Here is a 20,001-nt window from a genome sequence, read left to right as displayed (position 1 = left end):
TTGGAGTGACTGTGCTGGCATTCTTCAGGAAGCTGTTCCCCTCTCTTGCCTGTTCCCCATCTCAGCCATTCCTACAAGAGCTCCTTTCTCTCAGTAGATCACAAGAGCTAAATCCCTTTTTGTAGCTCGGAGGCTCGTGCCATTCAGAAGGTTGAGGCCAAGCTTCTCCATTTCCCACGCAAGCTCACTGTCTTTGCAGTCCCTCTCACAGCAGCTGGGAAGTTGATACCACTCCACATGGGCAGAGCCACGCCAGCTCTGATCCCAGTGATTCAGACAGCAGCACTGACAGCAGTGCTGTGGGATGTGAACTCTGTTGCACACCATGGGGACTGACTCACCTGTTAGCGAGATGACGGATGCCCCGACTGTTTCATCTTCACTGCTGTGTGTCCCCAGTTAGCTTGTTAGATTTCTGATGCCCTGCCTTCTAACACCATGCCCCTCTTGCTGGAGTTTAGCCCTAGTGCAAGCACTGCTGCACAGAAGCTGCTTTGTCAGGAAAGTTTTTCTAGTTTCTTTGCTCTCCCAACATTAGAGTTATTGCCTCCAAAACAGAATAGTGTCTTCAAATCATGATGTAATGTGTGAAGTGTGTGCATATTAAAATAAAATAATAATTAAAAAAAAAACACTTTTTTGGTTATGTTTGAGTGTAGAACACACATCGAGTACCCCAAATAATAAAGCGTAGGTAAAGCTATAACAGTCATCCAGAGCATTGTGAACTGTAGTGCTTATTACAGGGAGCTAGCATTTGCTCCTCAGTAGGTAAACATGACGAATTATAGGAAGAGGTTCTTTATCAAAATAGATGGACCACTGTCCAGTAAATTTTCAGTGTTGGAGAGAGTTGGAGAGACTTCATCCCTGGAGGTGTTCAAGACAGGCTGGATGGGGCCCTGGGCAACCTGGTCTAGTACCAGATCTGGAGGTTGGTGGCCCTGCCTGTGGCAGGGGGGTTGGAACTTGATGATCTTTGGGGTGCTTTCCAACCCAAGCCATTCCATGATTCTGTGATTCTATACCGCATTGCTCAGATCAATACAGAAGTGATCACTATTGTGATTGTGAATTGTAAAGTAGCCTTCTGTTGTCGTTGCAGATAAATAAATTGTGCATTTTCCATAGCCATAGATACAAGGATGTTTTATGTCTTTTTTTTTTTTCCCCAAGGTGGTCCAGGAGGAGATCCCAATTCCTTCCAGTTTTGTGAAGCTGAGTTATCTCAGCAGTCGAACACCGGGGTACAAAACTTTGCTGCGCGTTATTCTGACGCACACAACCATCCCTTCTGGAATGACAAAAGTACATCTGATCATTGCTGTTGAGGGACGCCTGCTTCAGAAATGGTTTCCTGCTGCAGCCAATTTGGTGTACACATTTGCCTGGAATAAGACAGATATATATGGACAGAAGGTTTCTGGTCTGGCAGAAGCTATGGGTATGTAGAATCACCTTGGTATAAGCAAAAGCACTAACATGAGTGAAGCCTAGAAAGTACAGCTTATACCTTTTGTAGCCATGCTTACTTTTTTTTTTTTTTTTTTAATCAAATGCCTCTTTGGCTAAAATGACTTGTAGTTTCCTAGGAATATTTATTTTCTTGTTCCTCCAATGTCATCTTTCTAATTTAATCAATTTGAAAATCCCCTTTTCCCTCTGAGAATGGCTATGTACTAACAGCATTATATTCAGCTGTCTTTGTTTTTGAATGTTACTTTGAATATGACCTTTGGTGTGTCATTTTTTCTCTCATTTTTTGGCTGTGACATTTAAAATGTCATTTCCACTTACGGTTTACAAAACTCTAACTTTCAGGCATTTTTTTTTTCTACATTTCGTGTCTCTAGCAGTTACAACTTCTTGATTTGTTGTTTGAAGGTATTTATAAGAAAATGATCACATTAAAAAGGCTTTCTTTACCAAGCAGATATGTTGAAAACTGCAACAGGAAAGGTGTCTGTGAAAGTGCTGTTTGTTTATCCAACATTCTTTGTTATGGTTTTCATTATTTGATTCGTCTTGCTGTTTCTTTTAATTGATTCTGGGATTCTGTTTCTTAATGGACTAATCCTACATATCCTAATACCTATTTCTGTCAAGATTATTTGTTTTATCAGCAAAGCTTAGAGCTGTGAATGAGTCCTATTCACTTTTTTAGTAGTTCTGGTTTGCTTTTTAAGTTGAGGGATAATAGCAAGAGGCATTGGCAGGAACAGGCTATAAAGCAAGTATAGTAAGGGCTCCATGAAGCCATCCATCCTCACAAGGAGCGTGCCTCATTCTAGAGAGTAAAGTGCTAATCTGGGCAGCAGCCAGAAGCTTCGTTTAGGACCTGTCGTGTTGTCTGTGGCACGTTGGCCCATGCAAAGCCAAGAAGTGCCATCCAGGCTGCACTATCCCCAGCAGCTCCCAGCACATCTCATACCTGACTCTCTTATCACATGCTCCCAGGCAGGCTGCAAAGCAGCTGTGTGGATAGGAGATGGGAGAAAGGAGGACGACAGCACTTCCATTTTTGCTTGGAGAATGGTGCAGACGTAGCTGTTGGTGCCATAAAGGATTATGTTAGAAACAAAAATACTGAGTATGACTTTATATCATGAGGTGTACATAGGAATATATCAGAAAACAAGGAGCTTATTCTAGGACAGCAATCCCACAGCCTATTTAAGCTGATAGAAGTGCAGGCTGCTGCCAGAAGGAACGTTCCCATGGTCCTTCCATCTCCCCTGGGCCACCACTCACATATATTTGATCATGAAATGAGCCAGATGGGGAACAAATTCAGCTGAAAACTGAAGCTACCAGAAAATAAGTGACAAATTTTCAGCTTCATTAGCTTTCTGATCTGCTATGAATGCTAGTGCTGAAACACAGGTCTTCTCATTTCAGCTGAAGCTCACACATTACAATTGGCCTAAAGCAATCAAAGCTCCATCCTTAGCACAAGGCATCCTGAGCTGCTGCATTATCCCATCTGCCTCTGATCTACCACATCTGGCTCAAACCTGCAGAAGGGTGAACTGCTTTACTAAGGGAACAGTCAGGTGCTGGCACTAACACGGGAGAGCTCTCTGAACCTCTGGGTTGGCATGTGGCAGGGAGCAGGAGCATCCTTTGTAGCTCATCTCATGAAACTCCACTACTAGAGGCCAAGTCTCATCTCAGTCCATACTGACAGATTCCTGCTAGTGTTTTGGAGTGAGGGAAGTTGTTAAATGGATTGTTGCTTTCACATATAAATTTCTACTAGTCCATAAATAAAGCAAAATTCCAGCATGCCCTTTGGCATTCCCACTGGTAATCAGGCAGGAGCAGAAGGGTGGCGAGGGCCTTTCTTTGGACTGTTTACATGTGCCCTGTACCAAGGCTCTGTCAGTGCATGTTAACACTAACCTTCTGGAGATGGAAATGTTCAGTATGCCAATTCCCTCTACATCATTCAAGAACCTTGTTATGATCAAGTCCAGCACATGCCTGGATGTTTGGAAATCAAATACGTAACGTCTTATGAAATGGTGCTGTGGTTACATGTTCTCAAATTAGAAATTGATGAGTCTTATGTTTAAATATGAATAAGGCTTGCAAAATGGTGCAGGAGAGCAACTTCTTAATCATTTAATTGTGGCGTAATTTTATTTTCTTTTGCTTACTTTAGTCATGCTTCTTGCAAGATAGGATCAAAAATCTTTAAGAGAACTGTTAGCATGCTTGTTAGATTGTAATAAAGTTTTAATATGACACACTGTAGGATTCAGGGGCCTTTATCTGCATCTGTTATTGTAAATTTTGTCAAAATAATTTTCTCTGCCAGTGTATTACCAATATTTAATAATGCATTCTGTTCAGATTTTATTTTAATTAAATTAAATTGCAGCAGGTTGAAGTCCTGTAACTCAGGAATATAACCATCTGCATTTGGTTTTATAACTACCATAAACATCTTTATTCTTCTTTGAGGTCGCTGACAGAAATTATCATGGAATTGTTTACAGGAAAGATGGCTTTGAGTACATTTCACCACAAAAATAGTTTTGTTTAAATTTGTTGCCAAAATGTTAGTTGGTATTTCTCTATTCCAGAAGTCTTTTTAGCGAGAGACCACTTGCTTTTCTCCGAGTAGCAGCAAGGCTGATAAAATAGGATTTGTTCTTTTTGTTCGAAGTAAAAAAAATATCATGTGAATGTTAACACCAACCCTCCATGGTATAGTTTGCATGCTGCTGTAATTCAGCATAGGAAAAGGCAAGATTTCCAGAGAAACATCAGTAAATCCTTCAATATGGTCAATCTTACACTGCGTCCCCTAGAACAGGGACAAGCGATGTGCTACGTCTTACACTCCTGGATGCAAATGTAAACTCTCAAGCAGATTAGTCCGAGGTCTCCTCAGTTTATTGTTCTACTTGTTGCTTCTGTTGAGTTATATTCATTGTTCAAAGTAAGACGCTGATAAGTACAAATACTTCAGGAGAGGTTGAAGTAGAGGTTGCTGTTGTGCTTAATCATATCGTATGTTTTTATGCCTTTATTTTGGAACAGTAGCAGCAGCCCTGAAACTCTGATATGCTGGGGCTAACAAATTATTCTTGATTCTTCTAAATAATTGTGTGAAAATAATAGATTTTTGGTTCAGGTGATTTCAGTAAATCTTTTGAAATCCATTTTAAGGCTGCAACTGCTCTTGCTGGCTGTTAGTGTCCAAAAAGATAGCTACTGCAATTCTTCTCCTTCTTGCAGTGAAATCTCAGTCACCTCATAAAAGAGTTATAAATGAAGTTGGCCAGAAAATAACACTCCACAATGAGGTTAAAATTGAGATTGTCATTTCATTTACAAAAGCCACAGCATTTTTCAAATGCTGCCAGACACAAATACTTTTCAAGCACAGCCACTTGATTGCCTTTGTAATTTTTATGCTTCACCTTGATTATTTTACATGCAAAACAATTGAAAGGAAATTTTAATGTATGGAACATTTAATGTATGGAACATCCATTTAGATGGCTTGGGACATCCTACATTAAGATCCTCCCATTATTTCTTTTTAGAGCATAAGCTGTCCGAAAAATTCTTAGCGTATGCATAGAAACACTTATGTAGACACACCGAGTGAGTGCATGTCTGAGTGTTGCTGATGGAAAGGGACAAAAAGGCAGCTACACACTGCCTGTGAGCAGGGGAACTTTTAAGAAGGGAATGATAGTCTCTAGAGGGTGCTTGACAGCTCAGAAACATCACATGTAAGGGGGGAATAGCAGGTGCACTTTTAGTGTTAGCTACAGCGATGTTAAGTGTGCCACTGTGGATCCATTGGCACAGATTCTCAGATGGTATGGATTGTTACGCCTCCCTTGACCTAAATATCAGCGTGGTACCTCACAGCAGCTGAAACTCTGTCCTGTGGGGGTCTGTAATGATTCACTTAGCTAGGCTGAGTGACTCTGTCTTATAGGTCTTCCCTTTTCTCAACTATACACGTCTGGCCCAGGATTGGATGTGTTAAGTGCCTGAATGGGGCGAAGATGCTAACATGTAGGTGACAAGTGTGAGGTTGCTTCATAGGAAAAATCTACCCTTTATCTTCCCCCTGGATTAACACCTAGAAAATAGTGTGTTTGGCTACTGAACCTTAAAGGCTCATCCCAGCACAGGGGGTCAGTGGCCATTCTGGAAGAAGCTCCGTACACACAGCTGGGCACGCAGCCATGGACTCACCTAGAAAGAGTGCTGGTTTTAGTCACAAGAGCTCCTGGAGCTCAAAAATGGAGAATACTGAAACCTGTAGTTTTAAACATCGGCAGTACTTAAGGAGATGTGATTTTTCCAAGCCAGAGTTTAGCTGCAAAACCAGGTTCTTTCTGCTAAAATAACGAAGCAGCTCTGGCAAGTGAAATTGATGTAAGGAACGGCTTTCCGCTTCCCATAAAACATTTATCTTACAAACAAAAATGCTCCCTGCTTATCAAAATGTTGTGATTGAATCCGATAATGGAATTTTGATGGTATTATAACTATGCATGGTTCAAGCAAAATGTACCTAGAGCTGCTAGATAGAAAAAGTGAGAAGACTGAAAATTTCAGAAAACTGTGTTTTTTGAACTATATTTTATTTCATATTAAAATATATTTGAAGACATTTTTATTTTGGTAAGGCTAAAATATGTCAGTATTTCCTATACCATGCATCTAGGATTTGTTGTCAGAATAGCATAATTTTCTGTTTGGAGGTCCATTTCTGTCTAACTGCAGTCCTTAGAGCAAGGTTAGGTGGAAGAATGCTGCATTTCAAAAAAAATCTAATTTATGAGAATTTGGTACCAGTGTTCTCGCACCTAGCAAACAAACAAGCAAAACCCCTTCATTGAGTTTTAATGTGGATTTTGTTTTTCTCCTTTGGCTACTGCTCAGATAATTAGCAGAAACACTAGTTGAAAAGATTGATGTTCTTAAGACAACTATAACTGATAATACAAACATTTCTCTGCTTTGAAGCGGTACTAACCATAGCTGTTGTAAGGTATTAATCTCTGAAACTTTTTAAAAAAATACTACTCAACAATAGCAATCAAGCAGAGGTAAATCCGTGCTATCATTACTTGACAGGTGAATATCAAAACCTGGAAAGAAAAATTACATATTAGTTCACAGAGGAAGAAAAAATAGACTGATAGATCTTTAATTGTTTGTTTGCAGTGTCGGTGGGATATGAATATGAGACATGTCCTGATTTTATTCTGTGGGAGAAAAGAACAGTAATCCTTCAAGGCTTTGAAATGGATGCTTCAAATCTGGGAGGCTGGTCCATAAACAAGCACCATGTATTAAATCCACAAAGTGGTAAGTCGTTCCTTTATTAACTGGCCATGCAGAAGAAGAAAACAAATTCTAAAGGAATTAATTGTTCAGATATTCAGTGTTACTGTTCCTACTACTTAATCTCCTTTCTTTGATTGTGCATCCTCCTTTCTTGAGAAATGAACTGTAAATGCCATCTGAAAGGATATTTTAAATGTTCTGGCTCCCAGGTATTAAACACTAATAATCTCTAACTGGTGATCACTACAACGTTTTGGTCATTTGCATGGGGAAAGGGCACGCTCATTTAGGCTCATTTTCACACCGTTGGTAAGGAAGTATTACATTTTAGGTGAGTTTGTGTATGTTATACTCTCAGTGAAGTCTGTAATTCATCCGACGACCAACCTTGATTAGCGGTATCTCAGGTGCCAACAGATAGAGGGAGACAGAGCAGGTGTGGAATCAGAACTTTTGAATGATGGGTGGCCAGTCCAATGTGCAGAGGCTTTTGTGATTGCCCTCTTTGTGGAGAAGCACGGTAGATTACTCTTCAGGATAAGCAATCCACCACCTTTTAAAGCACTAGAAAAACTGATGTCATGCTGTTCCTTTTGTCGTGCTGTTGACGCTCCATGGAGATTCTTCAAGCATGGAGATTCTTCAAGCATGGAGACTTGAATCTATCTTATCATTCCTTTTCTTTTATTCCTGCTTCTTTGCTTTTTTTTTTTTTTTGCTTTTTTTTACCCTCAATATCTGTAATCAGGAATTAAACTATCAAAACAATAATTTAATACAAGTTATGCCAACCAGAAAAAATATGATTTTGCAGGTAAACTAATATCTCGCTTTCCTTGGGAGACTTGGGGTCAGATTTCAGCTCATAAGAACCAACATAGTGCTGGATTCAGTCAATTTATCTCAATTTGCTCCAACTGGGAGTTTTTCCACTGAAATCTATTTCCATCTGCAAACTTCTATAATGAAGATTCATGCACAGATGTATGGCTGTCAGGATTTTACAAGTTCTGTTATTGAATGCGCAACTAGAGTATAAATATTCCAAATACAAAAGGTCAAATTTAGTTTGTAAATTATTTGGATTTCTGTTTTGATTTAAAATAGTTTGACATTTTAAGCAGCAGTTCTTTCATACCCTGTGTTATTGGTTTGTATAGATTGTCTCTTTTAAATGCCAGCTATTGACATTTAACACAAAGAGAAATCTGACCTCAGTCAGCTCAGCCCCCAACTGTGTGCCCTATAGTCTCCTCCTTAGTGCCAATTTACCACTTGCATAGTTTAATTTCAAGACTAAATTGCTGGCGCTAACTCCAGTTTATATGGCTGTCTGCTAACTGCGGTGCTTCCTGCTGTAATTCACCCCTATAGTCACTAAGTTTTCAGATTTTGTAAAATATACAATTATAATGCAAGCAGTGCTAAACCACTCCTGACCATGGGATATACTGCGATGAATTGCTTGCTGGCCCCATCCCAGCTGTGTGACACAGGAAGCACCAGAGAGCAGCGACCTGTCAGTCACACAGCACATCCTCTGAAATCATACAGGCTGTGCACACTTCCCCACCTTCCCATAGCTGCTCCTCTTCCTCACGTGTTCCTGCGGCACTGGCCATGAAGGGGGCTGACGTCAGAGGGAAAGCATTGGATGTCTTCATCTGCTGCTACTGAGACACATCTGGCAGGGTGTAAGCACGTGTGTGCAGTCGTGAGGAGCATGGAGCTCAGCCATGGGTCAGCTCTGTCATTGAGCATTCCTCTTCATTGTAGTAGGCTTTGTCCGTGGCTTATATATGTATGTAGGAACTGGAAAAGCAATTAGAACAGAAAAAAAAGATTTTTGTATCATAGCTAGTACACTCCTAACAGCAGTTTGTAGGCTCCTATTGAAGCAACAAAACTAAATAGTCAACTGCATTACTCAGAAGGTTAAAAATAACTAGTACAGTTCTGATCTTGAAACTAGCAGACAGCTCTTCCATTTCAGATATGTAAACTGTACTTATAATAAGGACAAGATTCAGACTCAGAACTGTACAGTTCAGACTTATCTCCATACCACCATGAGTGAAATAGAAAGCATGAGGAGCCTTCTCAAGTATGAAGATACTGAGAATTCCATTTGTAATTAAAGCATCCTTCTGTACATATGGAGAGCTACACTTCTGAGTAGCATGAAATTTATCCTGTTTTGAAACACCGTCACCGGATTAATTTACAGAAATGACACTGAATGTCTTTCTAAAAATTTCCTACTGAAAATTGCAGTTTTGTCTTCAGACTAAACCCGTTTTGCTTAGTGAGTTAACTGGTCCTAAAGAGCTTACATTTAAGTTCAGCCTTGCTTCCAGCAGATCTGCTGCTGCTCATACTTAGAGACAAGGTAGCTGTGCTTCCCTCCCACTCACAAATCTATTCCTTTCAGAGATGTTACAAAATAAATCAAGTAGAATAGAGTAGTTGTGGAAACAAATAGATGCAATTATATAGGGTTGCACTTCATAGCACAGCCTAAGCTTTGGAGGGACAAGTAGAGACATGCAGAAACCATACCAATTAAAAACTGTGTTCTAGTGCCAATGTAAGTATCTTAAAAAGAAAGGAAAATATCTGATTCCTGCAGTGTAGATATGAGAAATATGTATTCCAATGTGTGGCTGTCTCAAGCTCAAGCTTTTTAAATGTGAGCATTTTTGCATCACATTGAGGATCACATCCTCACCTCAGCCATCGTGAACTCTTATTCTCCCACTTTTCTTCCCTCTGCTGCAGATGTTTGGTCATTTACAATTCATGACGTGACCTAAGTTTGATGTTTAAACATGAAGGCATTGGTCAGTTTGGAAGATCTTCAGGGCATTTCTCATAATCCAGAAGAGAACACATACTATAAATAGTGGTTCCTCTAGAGGGTCCTTGTAGAGGCACAGCTATCTCATGAATAGAAATAAATGTGCTATTAACCGATTTTTCGGAGTATTCTTTGAATTAGAATTTTCTTTTGATGGGCAGGTGTATTGATTTACTTTTGAGGGGACTTTGTGCTTTACGGTAATTCTAGCCCCGGCACGGCACAGCACTGGCTAAAATTAAAGCAGCAACTCAGGAGCCTGAAATTAAGCACACGTTTACATGTATTGACAGCGAAACATTCCCGAGAGCCCTAATTATTTACTGGAATTTGTATGAGCCAGTTGAACGATTACCTGTATATTGTTAATTTCAGACAAAGGGCAGCATCTTCATTTAGCACTATTTCTGTCCAGTGCATAAGGGAGGGAATTGCCATTAGTTTTGCTGGCGTATTGCCGAGATACTTTTTTTGTTTTTCTTTTAGCCAGCGTTTGAATAAACACGTGCATTCTGTCCTTTACTGTTCTGAATGTTATTGTATTTTAATAGAATGCTTTTCAAAACAGCAATGGCAACACTCAGTAAATTTTAATTGGACTTAACTGCATGCTGTAGAAGAATTTAAGAAAAGCAGGTAGAGGCAGCACACACATTTCAGGAAAACACTGAAGAGGTTTAATGTGTCCTTACTGCAGTCTCTCGTTTCCTGGTATATCAGTGAGAGTCCTCCAGAAAGCACATTCCCTTGGGTTTATTCCTTTAATTATGTCACGTTGTTCCTTATGAAGTACTGGGCTCTCGAAGGGGAATAAGAAATTTTTAAGAATAGAAACAGAAACAGCCAAAATTTTGCAGTTGTCACTGAATATGTCGCTCTTTATGTTATTTAAAAATAAGTGCTGCAAATATCTACTTGAGAAAATAATTGTTTGTCGCGGGTCTGGTACTGCCAACGTAGTGATCAGGAAGATTCAACACCATATGCTGCAGAGCAGTGCTGAAATAACTGATCCTCTGACAAGTTGTTCTGAACTTTATGGCAGAACATAACACACTCCTGTTGGTAAGAAATGTGTCGGTGCCGTGGTGCTGTGACCCCGAGCTTGGCTCTGCTGCACGCCACACCATTTTTATATACCATGAAGGGCTCGCATTTAAATGTGAATATTGATTTTGTACTGCCACTCAGTGCTCCTTTGTGAAAAATGCATAGTTGTCCCATTAATCTCCTTTAATTAAATATTCAAACTGCCTCAGAAATTCCTCTGCTACCTAATAAAAATTTATGAATAAAATGAATATTAAAGTAGTAATCCCTGAGAAATCGGATAGCACTGCAATTAACAGTCAATTTGTTAGAGCATTAACCAACCGTGAGCTCTCCTCGTGATGTTGGCTTTTGAAATAGCCGCTAACCACTAATCGACAAAATGGTGATGGCGAAGCCTGGGACTGAGCAAAATCAGAGGAGGTTCCTGGAGCCCTGTGATGAAGTTTTCACAGATCTGATGTCTGTTGCTATTTTGCTGGTCTGCTTTTCCCTAGCATTTCAAAATACCAAACGGCAGAACAGTTCAAGTGCTCTATATCTGCTTTGTTTGTTTGTTGTGTTTTCTCTTGTTTTCTCACATCCCCTCCCGCCTTCTGCCTAGGAATTGTACACAAAGGAAATGGTGAAAACATGTTCATTTCCCAGCAGCCACCGGTCATCTCCACTGTGATGGGCAATGGACACCAGAGGAGTGTCTCCTGCTCCAACTGCAATGGTCTTGCACTCAACAGCAAACTCTTTGCCCCAGTTGCTCTGACTTCTGGGCCTGATGGCAGTGTGTATATTGGAGACTTCAATTTTGTCAGACGGATCTTTCCCTCTGGAAACTCTATTGGCATATTAGAGTTGAGGTAAAAAGAGATTAGCTCTGGCTTGTGTCCCTATCCTGGCTGTGATACGCCTATGAAATCTACAGCAAGACTTTGTCCTTTTTGATTTAAAGACACAGCTGCGTTTAGTTGTCTCCTGAGCACGCATCTCATCGACAGTGAAACTCGGTCATCAGAAAACTTACGCGTTCCTTAAAATCATAAGTTAAAAAAGGGCATCGTAAGTGGCCTTTAGAATGGGTTTTGCATAATGAATTTCTATGAAGTGCAGAGTTAATAGAGCTGTTCTTTCTTCTCATGGGGATTCTCATGCAATTATTTCTTCCCCCAAAAAGTTTAGAAATTTCAGGAAGCTTTTTTTTTTTTTTTTTTTTTTTCCTTAAGACTGATCCCCACTCAGTAGCAGATGTGCATAGTGTCTGATCTATTGGTCTGATATACCTGCCTCGGCTGAAATTAGTACAATTAAATCGTTCTTCACAAATAACAGGATGTGGCCGGATTTAAGCAGCTGAGCGAGATTGGCATTGCAGACCAATGTGCTTCAGGCAGGGCGGCTTGACTGTATTAATGAGTCCTGATTTGAAGTCCCATGATTTGGAGTCAGGGATGTGGAGAAAAGCAGGAAAGATGTTGGACACTGGTACACTAAAATTCTCTTACTTAGAAGTCACAAATCTAACTATCTAGCATTGCAGCATTGCAGTAATTGTGAGCTGATTGTTCAGAATGAACTTGAAAATGTGCAGGTGGTGGGTGGCAGAAGGGAAACATATTTTGAGAGGAAGAAGTGATACTGAATGCCAGGATAAACAATGTTTTGTTATTGCTGTACAGCAGTCAGACAAAAAAATAGAGCTTTTCTGGAGAATTAATATTTCTTGTCTTTTTTCTTTTTTTCTTTTTTTTTAAACCTGAACCGGACTGTCTTACTAGGAATAGAGACACAAGGCACAGGTGAGTAAAACACGGTAATGCAAATATGTGAACCATGTTCAAGGAAATACCCTTAGAAAAGTCCTGACTTGTAGACATCCTGATACAGAGAAACTCTGAATTTAATAAATGTAAATGCTAATCAAATTCACCTTTAAGGTTGTTTGATTTTTTCCCCTTTGAAGGGAACAAATCAGTTGATTTTGTCAACTGATTGGTCCTAAAATCAATTAATCACCAAGCAGAGATGGAGAAGTTTGAACCTACACGCTGGGATGCTGTCCAGAGCTGTCATACAGTTTTCATGTTATGCTTGTATGATCATAGATAAAGCTAGACAAGCAAGCTGGGGTTTTGCCAATGAAGAAATAAAAAAAGGGCTTCAGAGTCCCCCAAGAGCCCATTCTTCAGAGGTTCTAGCATACCTGAGCTTTAAAAGCTGCCATAATTACAAGGTGTGCACCGAGAACAAGGCAGTACCAAAGCACATCGCATCTCCAACCTTGCTTCCTCCAGCTACAGCAAGTTCCTTCTCCCATTTCTATGTAACGTTTTGACATTGCAATGTAAAGTCTCTTTTCTTTTTTTTTTTTTTTCTTTTTCTTTTTTAAAGAAGTAATGTTGAAATGTTGGAAACGAGACTTCTGTAACATACAGTAAGGTATTACAGTCCACCTGCAAAAGTAGCATTGCAGACTAGGAAGAGAGAGCAAGGCACCGAGACACTGTGTACCTTTAGGAGCAAACTTCAGGAATTTCAGTACGTGAGATAAATAAACCACTGAGGCTGATGACTGCATGGCATAGCAGGAAGTGCTGCATGGACTGAGTGTATGCTTTGCAGACTGAAAGCACTGGTCAGAATTAATTGATGTAGTCGCTAGGATGCTATTGAATACTATAGATTATTTTGCCAGCCTGCTTGTAGATGATGTCATATTTCATATATTTTACAATGAGAGATTAATTAAAAATGAATAATTCCTAGCTTAAAAGTGCAAGGTTTTTATATTTTAGCTGAAGGGTCATTTCCATTTGCCTTTATGGTGAACTGATCAGTATCTTTGTACACTGATGAAAAGAAGTAAATTGAATGTACTTATTCTATAGTGCATTCAGACCTTCTATCAGGTTTTTAATTTGGGGATTTCTTTGGAAAGTAGAGTTTTTTAAATACCTTCTCATTAGAACAGGTTTTGGTTTTGTTTTTTTTGGTTTTTTTTCTGAGAAGAGCTTAAGCCTTAATTAAATCAAGTTGTGAGAATGCACAAGTAATTACAGTAATAATTATTTCTATCCATATCCCGTCCAAGTGAAATCTGAGGAAGATCTGAGGAAGTAAATTGAAGTTATTGTAGTCCTTGAGGTTATGGAGGAGCACTCGTCAGTCCCAGTGTATGCTGTTCTGTTCAGGCTTTAATGGCCACGGTGAGGATGACTACAGGGTCATTCATTTCTTGGACGTTTCTGTGATGTCCACATACCTGGGAGAAACAACTGAATTTTGTCAGAGGCTTGTGACAGTCCCAGAAGGAGAAGGCTTAACAACCAAGTTCTCCACACAATCTCTGGTCTGCACAAAAGAGAGAAAAAGAAGTTTTTGCCAGAACAAAGAAAATACCATGTAAAAAAGGGTAGTGCTGGGAGACTGGGAGACAGAGAAGAGACAGTCCTTGGTTTAAAGGACTGCTTAAAAACAGTTCATCCTCTTCAGTTTTCTGAACTTTGTCATCGAACTTTTAACAAGATCTAACCAAGGTGCTTGGTAACTGGTCAAATAGAAACCAGGCTTTGAGGTTACAGGGGTGAACTGCACTACAGGATATAATCGCCTGTTCTGGAAAACGAATCGTGAATCCTAGGCCATTTTATGTAGTTTTTGATAGACTAATTTAAATAAACTTGTGTTTAGGTTTGACTGCAAACTTCTGCAACAATAAGGAGTGTTTGATTTTGTTCCATTTTTTGCTAATATTCTTTAAATTTAAACATTTTAGTATTCAAGGCTTTGAGCATAGATAACATCAAGAATTTTCTAACAGCCGGCCTATTAAATGTAATGACAAGGATGATAGAAAATGCGTCTACAAGGAGGGTATATAATGACTCCTGGCTCTCTGTAGTTTCTACATAATGGAGAATATGTTTATTTAACATCTAGAATTCTCCTTGCAATTTTTTCATCAGCAATATTTTATTAAAAAGTCATTTTTTAGGTGGCCAGGCTCTTCTGAGCTTACTCCTGAGAGCACAAATGGTTCTCAAATGTTTTTAACAAATAATTTTATAATAATGATGATGTGTAATTCAACATTAATTACCTTTTGCTCACATCCAGTTACTCGTTTTTCGTGATGCTTTGATTGTCTCCCATTCCCCATATTTCCTTGGGCTGGGTTTCACATCTGTTCCACAGATGTGGGAATGTCTCATTCCTTCTACTTCCCCCTTCTGTCTTTTGGAGAAGCTTATGGCTAATGTCAGCATTAAGCTACTCTAGCTGATGACTCGGAGGTGTTGAGTAGTTTCTGTCCCTTTTTGAATGGAAAATGAGAAATGAAATAGGCCCGAGCTCCATTGCATTTATCAAAGTTACAGCATTGGCCTAATTGCTAATAAATCAAATGAAGATTTCAACTGATTGTCTGTTAGGGCCCAAGCAAAAGTTTTTAAAGAGGCTACAGCAACCCAGAATCTGGAGAGTAAAGTAAGTCTGTGTCATTTCAGACATTATGTAGCTGTCCTGGGATCTCTGCTGGTTCTTAGCTCTGTTTTGTCTGGATTCTTCCTGTCCTGATTTGTCGTGGCACAGAAAACTGGGCTAGGCAAAGCACACTGCCAAAGCCACCATGAACAAAACTGACAAAACTTGGAGAGCTCATTTCTTAACTTAGTTGCAGAAATCCTAGGTGCTAGCAGCATTTTATTAAGACAGAGATTGACTATCTTCTAATCTACATAGCAGTCCCTATGTTTATACAGAACTGCTGCATGAAGAGCACCACGTCACATATAGGCAGCAGTCAGCCATCACCTCCTTAGGCAAAACTCGACAGCAGTAAAATGCTGCCTGAGACTGAACAATACACCAAGTTTTGGCCACTCCTCTGCTTCTGCCCTGCTCCTCGATTTTCAGTAATGGTCTGAGTGGTCTGAAGGATCTACACCCATCCAGGGTCTGTTTCATCATCAGGACTACAGCGCAGTCTCACCAGGTTTGAGCCCAGGCATTTTCCTCAAATGGGAAATTAACTTTGCGCTCAAAACGAAGCAAGAAGTTATACTTGATAGTAAGATGAAGCCCAGTTTTTCTGATTGGAATTTATAATCCTCACCATTTAATTAACGTATGTAAATATTTTTTTAAATAGCATTTTATAAGCTCAATAAGGCACTTCGGTGCATGAATTACGGTGTGTTAATTCATGCCTAGTTGCACTGACAGTGCTTGGCCTTCTGCCTTGCTCCTGACAATACAGTCGGCATGAATTAAGGTGCCATATTTCATACCTTCATATTTCCTAAGGTTTAGAAACGGATAAAATTAACCAAGAGTGAATAGTAATACCCTTACAGAGCAATCTGTGATTCATTTTGCTGCAAGTCAGATGTGTTTTCAATGCCAAGATGCCAATGCCAAGTGTACTAAAACAGAAAAGGTATAGGAAAAAAAAATGGCCTTGCTTTTGAAAGTAATAATTATTAAGTAAGCTGAAGTCACTTCAGTTAGCTTTACACTGGGTCTCTTGGTCCTCATGGCCACACCAACCCCAGCAGTACTACCATGGGTGAGCTCACTATCTGACACCAACCAGGATGGGCAGGCTCTGCAGCTGCTTCTACAGTGGTACTTGGATGAGCTGCATGATAGCTGGTCTCACTTATAATTCTCATCTCCACAGCAGAATTAAATAGGAGTATACAAGCTTTAGGCTACCATGAACAAAAATTATTAAGAAAAAATAATAATTTTGTTGTTCTTCTTTTCTAGTACAAGTCCTGCACATAAATATTACTTGGCTGTTGACCCAGTGTCAGAATCCCTTTACTTGTCAGATACCAATACCAGAAGAGTTTACAAAGCAAAATCACTCATTGAAACAAAGGACCTGGCCAAAAACGTGGATGTGGTGGCAGGAACAGGTGATCAGTGCCTCCCATTTGACCAGAGTCACTGTGGAGATGGTGGGAAGGCATCAGAGGCGTCTCTCAACAGCCCAAGAGGTAAGAAGAGAGCATGTTTGAAGTATGCGGTGGTCAGCTGTTATTTCCCTACATTCAGCAACATCAGAGGTGAATGTTGGTGGTATGGAAGCAAAGGCAGAAACTTCCCATCAATATTCCATTACATTTTGTTGCATGTGACAGATGGCAGGAGGGGGGCAGTCACGCAGAATGGCATTTGACGTAGAAGGGTGTATGAAACAAAGCTGTGGAATTGAATTTCTCCATGCAGAAAAAAATGGCACCCATTGACATTCATCAACACTTCCTGAATATTGATGGAGACCAAACAGTGGATGTGAGCACAGTGAGGGCTGGGTGCTGGTTTTAGCAATGGTGACAGTGACTGTGGTGACAGTGGTTTATCAGCACAGCATGTAGGCTCCTGTTCATCACTGGTGGAAATGCACAGATATTGCTGGTGACTATTGCTGTTGATAAAGAGTGCTTTGTAGCTGAGAATTTGCTTTATCAAGTAGTGTTATTATACTCTTCGTATCTGTTGTAGTTTCAGTGGAAATAAAGAGGAGGCATTACTTTCAGTCAAGTAATTTATACTATGGGAGAGGTGATTCATTGGAACATATTTATTCCAGATCATTTTGGGTACCCTACCCCTAGAATTTTTCAAGGCCAGGTTGGTGGGGGCTTTGGGTAGCCTGATCTAATGGGAAATGTTCCTGCCACCTATGGCACAGTTGGATCACAGTTGGACGCTCTTTAAGTACCTTCCAACCCACATCCCATGGTTTGTCATTCTACGTACTCCTTCCTTGTTTGTTACACTCCTACTTAAGTACCTTTCTATTGCAGGGTGGCAGCATTTAACCATAATTTACTTCTAAGCAAATAGTATTGTTGTAATTTTTCTGTTTTTTTTTTTTTTATACAATCAGGTGAGTCTGGTTAGTGGGGCTTACTTATACATTTCAAGTCAGGGCTTTTTAAATCAAACAGACAGTAGGATTAAGTGTACTGAGAGATCCAGTTTCTCCTTCCCCATTAGATGCACTTTCCAAAATAGGAGCTCCATGTGAAGGGGGCATTTTGCTGCAGCCATTCTTTCAGAGTTCATTCTATATTGTCACAGGCAAAATGCACCTGATGCCTTGAATCCCCACTAGTGGCATAATTAATCACCTCACAAGGTACATTAAAACTGCAGTTTGCATTAGAATTGAGATAGAGGGCCTGGATTTGGTCATCTAAACAAGCTGATCAAACTCAGCTCCTGCTGAGATCCCTGGAACAGAGGATAAGCAGCAGCTCTGATGGCAGAGCCTGTAAGTGGGCTTTTAGCAAGCTCCCCCTGCAGCACACTGCTGATCCTAATGACTAGCTCTGAGGAATTATTTTTCTTCAGCTAATAAAGGAAGGCTTGTGTATCAGTAGGAAAGTAGAATGTATGTACAGACAAACGTTTCTAGGGCAAGCAAATAATCCTGTTTTAAGGCTTAGCAAGTGACACATTTTAATTATAGATAGAGCAACTTCAACATGTCTTTAATGATGGAAGTTAAGTGTGAGACGAGAACAAATAAATGTTAATCTTCTGGCAGCTAATTAATGCTATGAATCAATTCTAAAAATAGTTGAGAAGAAAGGTTTTCGCATCCTTTAGCAGGAAAATAATCAATGTATTGTTGTTGGTTACAATTGATTATATCTAATTACAATTCCTTGTTTCATTGTACCTTCTTGCCAGACAGTATCTTGGTGAAAATCTGTAATATATCTACTTATAAAAATATGCATGCGTAGCTGTTTTCCTCAACAGGTTCTAGTCATAAAGACAGTAATAGGAATAAAAAGTATAATTCATGAATGCTGGGGCAGACTGCAAAAATTAAAAAATTAACCATAAACAGACAATGGCTCAGACATTGGCAAATGCAGGTAATGGCTCCCAGCTGATATACACATCTAAATGATGTCAGCTCAAATTGAAATTGTTTTCTATGTTTTGTATTTCATTTTCTATGCTCTGGGTTTTGTATTTCCATTTGAAGTCACTATGGAGTGTCACATGCCCCTTCTTGGGCAGGGGATAACGCAACATCAGCCCACAGTCACCAGCACAGCGCACAGTGTTAGCTGTGCATTATCATGATGGCTTTATAAGTGCACGTCCTTGTTTTCCACTACACAAAGACATTGAAAAGTCTTGGAAGCAATATAAAGTACTTGCCTGGTGCCTACTTTTTCGCATTTATGAAAAAAAAACTGAAAGACTTACATAGCTAAGTACAATTTAATGAATATTTTGGGTCATTCATTTGGTTTGTCAATGGAATCGTGATTAAGTTAGAAGATGTCACCTTTCTACTAAAATTACCTTCAAAATGTAATTGTACATATTATTTCTAGAAGACAGGACACATTGACAGAGGTGTTGGTGAGCTCAGAGCATCTTTTCCACATTTAAAGATATTTGAATAAAAAGCAACATAATGTTACATAGTATTTGACCACAGAACCAAACAAATTAATTTTTCATCATCAGCAAGATTTTTTCCAGTCCAAAAATTTGTACCTTTTCACACAGATAAAGACAAAGTAATAGAAAAGGATATTAATTATATTTTAATGCATTACTTGACGAGACAAGATGTACATTAATTATTAGGCTGGTGTAGAACTTCCTTTTGGCTCCATTTAGTCTATCTGCCTTATTGTTGCTCTGAATGCTCCCTTTTTCTGCAATAAATAAAGTACTTTTGCGTAGTAGAAAGGTAGTATCTAGTAGCTTAGTCGCTGGCCTTGGTTAGTTACACCTCAGAAGTTGTATTCTCATTTCTGCTGCTGACTGCTTGCAACTGTGAATAGAACCTTATCTATATGACTCAGTTTATCCACTTTTAAAATTGATAAGAAATAACTGTTGTGTAATACTGTCGTGAAATTTAATCCTGTTTGGTAGCATCTTCAGAAGTATGGGAGCGAGTGGAAATTCATATACATTTATTTACTTCTCTGAAGGAATGCTGCAAAAAATACTAGTTTAACTGTTTTGAACTCAGGTTTTTCTACTTCAGTGAGCATAGAGGTAGGGTGTTTTCTTTGTTGTTCTGGTTTTCAGTTCAGTTTTGGAGAGTCCTGAGTAATTATTTGACGAGTTAAGGCCTTTGTTGACTTCTGTTTCTAATTATCTGGCATGGCTGACTTTGCCAAGTGACCAGGAACCCAATGTCAGACAGTAAAATATCATGGTCACACTAGTCAGTGCTGATTTGATCATTCCCCTTCCATTTCTCACCTGACAAACGTGTGGGGCTT

General features: G+C 39.4%; 1 protein-coding gene across 2 annotated transcripts in view; it reads left to right on the top strand.

The window, feature by feature from the left end:
* The window catches only part of TENM1 (teneurin transmembrane protein 1), a gene marked incomplete at both ends in the record, with an annotated part of 228,455 nt that overhangs the window by 163,657 nt on the left and 44,797 nt on the right, over window positions 1-20,001 (top strand). For both annotated transcript variants that reach the window (XM_079541735.1, XM_079541734.1), the window contains 5 exons: window positions 1,177-1,444; window positions 6,703-6,846; window positions 11,337-11,586; window positions 12,502-12,522; window positions 16,493-16,725. In XM_079541735.1, the coding sequence (XP_079397861.1) occupies window positions 1,177-1,444; window positions 6,703-6,846; window positions 11,337-11,586; window positions 12,502-12,522; window positions 16,493-16,725 (916 nt within the window). The remainder of the gene's footprint in view (window positions 1-1,176; window positions 1,445-6,702; window positions 6,847-11,336; window positions 11,587-12,501; window positions 12,523-16,492; window positions 16,726-20,001) is intronic.

The sequence above is a fragment of the Tetrao urogallus genome (assembly GCF_951394365.1).
Source record: "Tetrao urogallus genome assembly, chromosome: 13".
In the NCBI taxonomy this organism is placed as follows: Eukaryota; Metazoa; Chordata; class Aves; order Galliformes; family Phasianidae; genus Tetrao; species Tetrao urogallus.
The sequence above is the reverse complement of the archived record's forward strand: the minus strand, read 5'-3'. Positions and strand labels throughout refer to the sequence as shown.